Source organism: Frankliniella occidentalis, unplaced genomic scaffold (genome assembly GCF_000697945.3).
Source record: "Frankliniella occidentalis isolate FOCC.00 unplaced genomic scaffold, Focc_3.1 Scaffold183, whole genome shotgun sequence".
In the NCBI taxonomy this organism is placed as follows: Eukaryota; Metazoa; Arthropoda; class Insecta; order Thysanoptera; family Thripidae; genus Frankliniella; species Frankliniella occidentalis.
In genome coordinates, this window is record NW_026267309.1 from 160,781 (window position 1) to 162,556 (window position 1,776).

At 47.7% G+C, this 1,776-nt stretch overlaps 1 protein-coding gene across 1 annotated transcript in view; it reads left to right on the forward strand.

Annotated features, from left to right (window-relative positions):
* LOC113213211 (zinc finger protein 618-like) overlaps window positions 1–877 on the forward strand; it is a 20,720-nt gene extending 19,843 nt beyond the window's left edge. Inside the window, exons 5-6 of the mRNA XM_052271998.1 lie at window positions 199–297; window positions 785–877. Of these exons, the coding sequence (XP_052127958.1) occupies window positions 199–297; window positions 785–877 (192 nt within the window). The remainder of the gene's footprint in view (window positions 1–198; window positions 298–784) is intronic.
* Window positions 878–1,776: the final 899 nt, after the last annotated feature.

Consider the following 1,776-nt stretch of genomic DNA (forward strand, 5'->3'; position numbering starts at 1 on the left):
TGATATTTCGAAAAGTGAATTAATTAAAACTACCACATATGTGCCATCAGGCATTTTGCCATATGCCCTCAGTAATTTGGATGCAATGAATGCTGCTGCTGCAGAGGGGAAATGTTGGAATGTCTGTTTTTATGGTGTTGTTGAGAGCTCAGCTAACTCTGAACCCTGACTCTGTACTACAGAGTTATAAATTTCCAGATGGGTATTGTTCTGACTTGGTTTAAAGACCTAGCTTTGTGCGACGAAGATATTCGCACTGAAGCTTTGAGGTTCGGACCTCACCCATTTTTGCGTCAAGTACTCGCACATGTATATGTGCGATATGATTGTACGACGCTTTTTACCGGAATTGACATGTCCGGCGAATATGCTCACGTAGACAGCGAAATGCCATATATGGACATGTTCGTACTTATGTCTATAGTCATGAATACGAATAAGCGTGTTGGTTCGCAAACCAAAGCGAACGCGCTGGTCTCAAGCGTCACCGAGCTGCTCGGGGTTGATGTGACGAAAATTGCGAGGCAAGAAGTCCTCTGCGCTTTAGAAGATGTCAACGGAATCACTTCAAATCTCAAGGATTAAATTGTGCAGGCCGTGCTGGATATGTCTAAGTCCCATGCCACCAAAAAAAAGCTGCTATACCGCTGTTTTACGAATGATGTCCAGCTACGATCTTCGTGTTTATTCCGAAAAAATCAGAAACCCTAGCTCCCCAGTTTGCACTCAATATCTGTTTGATCGCAGAGTCTAGGTAGTGTGTTAATGTCCAATCTTTCTGCAGGTTTTCCAAGGTGAGCGTGTCTCGTGTAAGGACAACCACAAGCTGGGCGAGTTTAAACTTCGCGACATCGCGTCGTCCTACCATACCACATGATGGCAACTAGCCTAATGGTCATACAGCAAAATTACCCCGAGTTGGTTCTGACGATGTCCATGTCCAACAGCCCTCATGTTCATCCTCATGCGCTGGCGGCAAAGAACAGAATATGTCAAAACAATCTAATGTTGACATATATAACTTTCAATCCAGAAATAACACCAGCGGGGTACGATGTGTTCTATGCCGACATCGGTGGCAATTGGTTGGACCCCATCAAACACCAGAGAGCCAATTCGCACTGCTGTACCCCAATCCTTGGGGCTGACGATGCTGAGCGACAATCTAGCAGGAGCAATGACATGTATGAACTGACAAGACCGATCAAAGAAAGATGGGCCAAGGTCTTTGCGGGGACCAGTTCCCTAACGAAGATGATGATGATGGATAGATAGGCTACGTTGTGAAAACAAAGGCCAGGACTGCAAGATCAAGGCAATGTATTTACTTTTCATACATTCGGCCTATGGTATGTCCACCACTGACATAGCGGACTGTTTCGACGCGCATGGCGAGTTAAAAGGATACACGTCCATGGCCTTCGACGTCAACATGTTCCTGAAGCCCAAGAGACCCAAACCCTGATGACGAGGAGCTGACTCTTAGCAGAGGTCCCGGCGCAGTAAAGAAGTGACCCCTCCCTTCCTGTGCTGTGCGTGTTCCTCCCGAAAAGGGGCTTATAAACCACTGCAAGACCCACCGTGAGCCAGGCCTGTCCTACATAGCCCAGGCCGTGCAGGCGAACGCCCGGATCTTGTCAACAGAAGAGGAGGCGGCAGTGGGACCTGCCCCAACCAGCGGCCTCGTAATTCTCCTCAACTTTTGTGGCTTCATTAAGCTGGGGCCAGAGCTTCAGCTAGAGCAGTACTAGAGACGACCGCCAAAGTGCCTAGTGT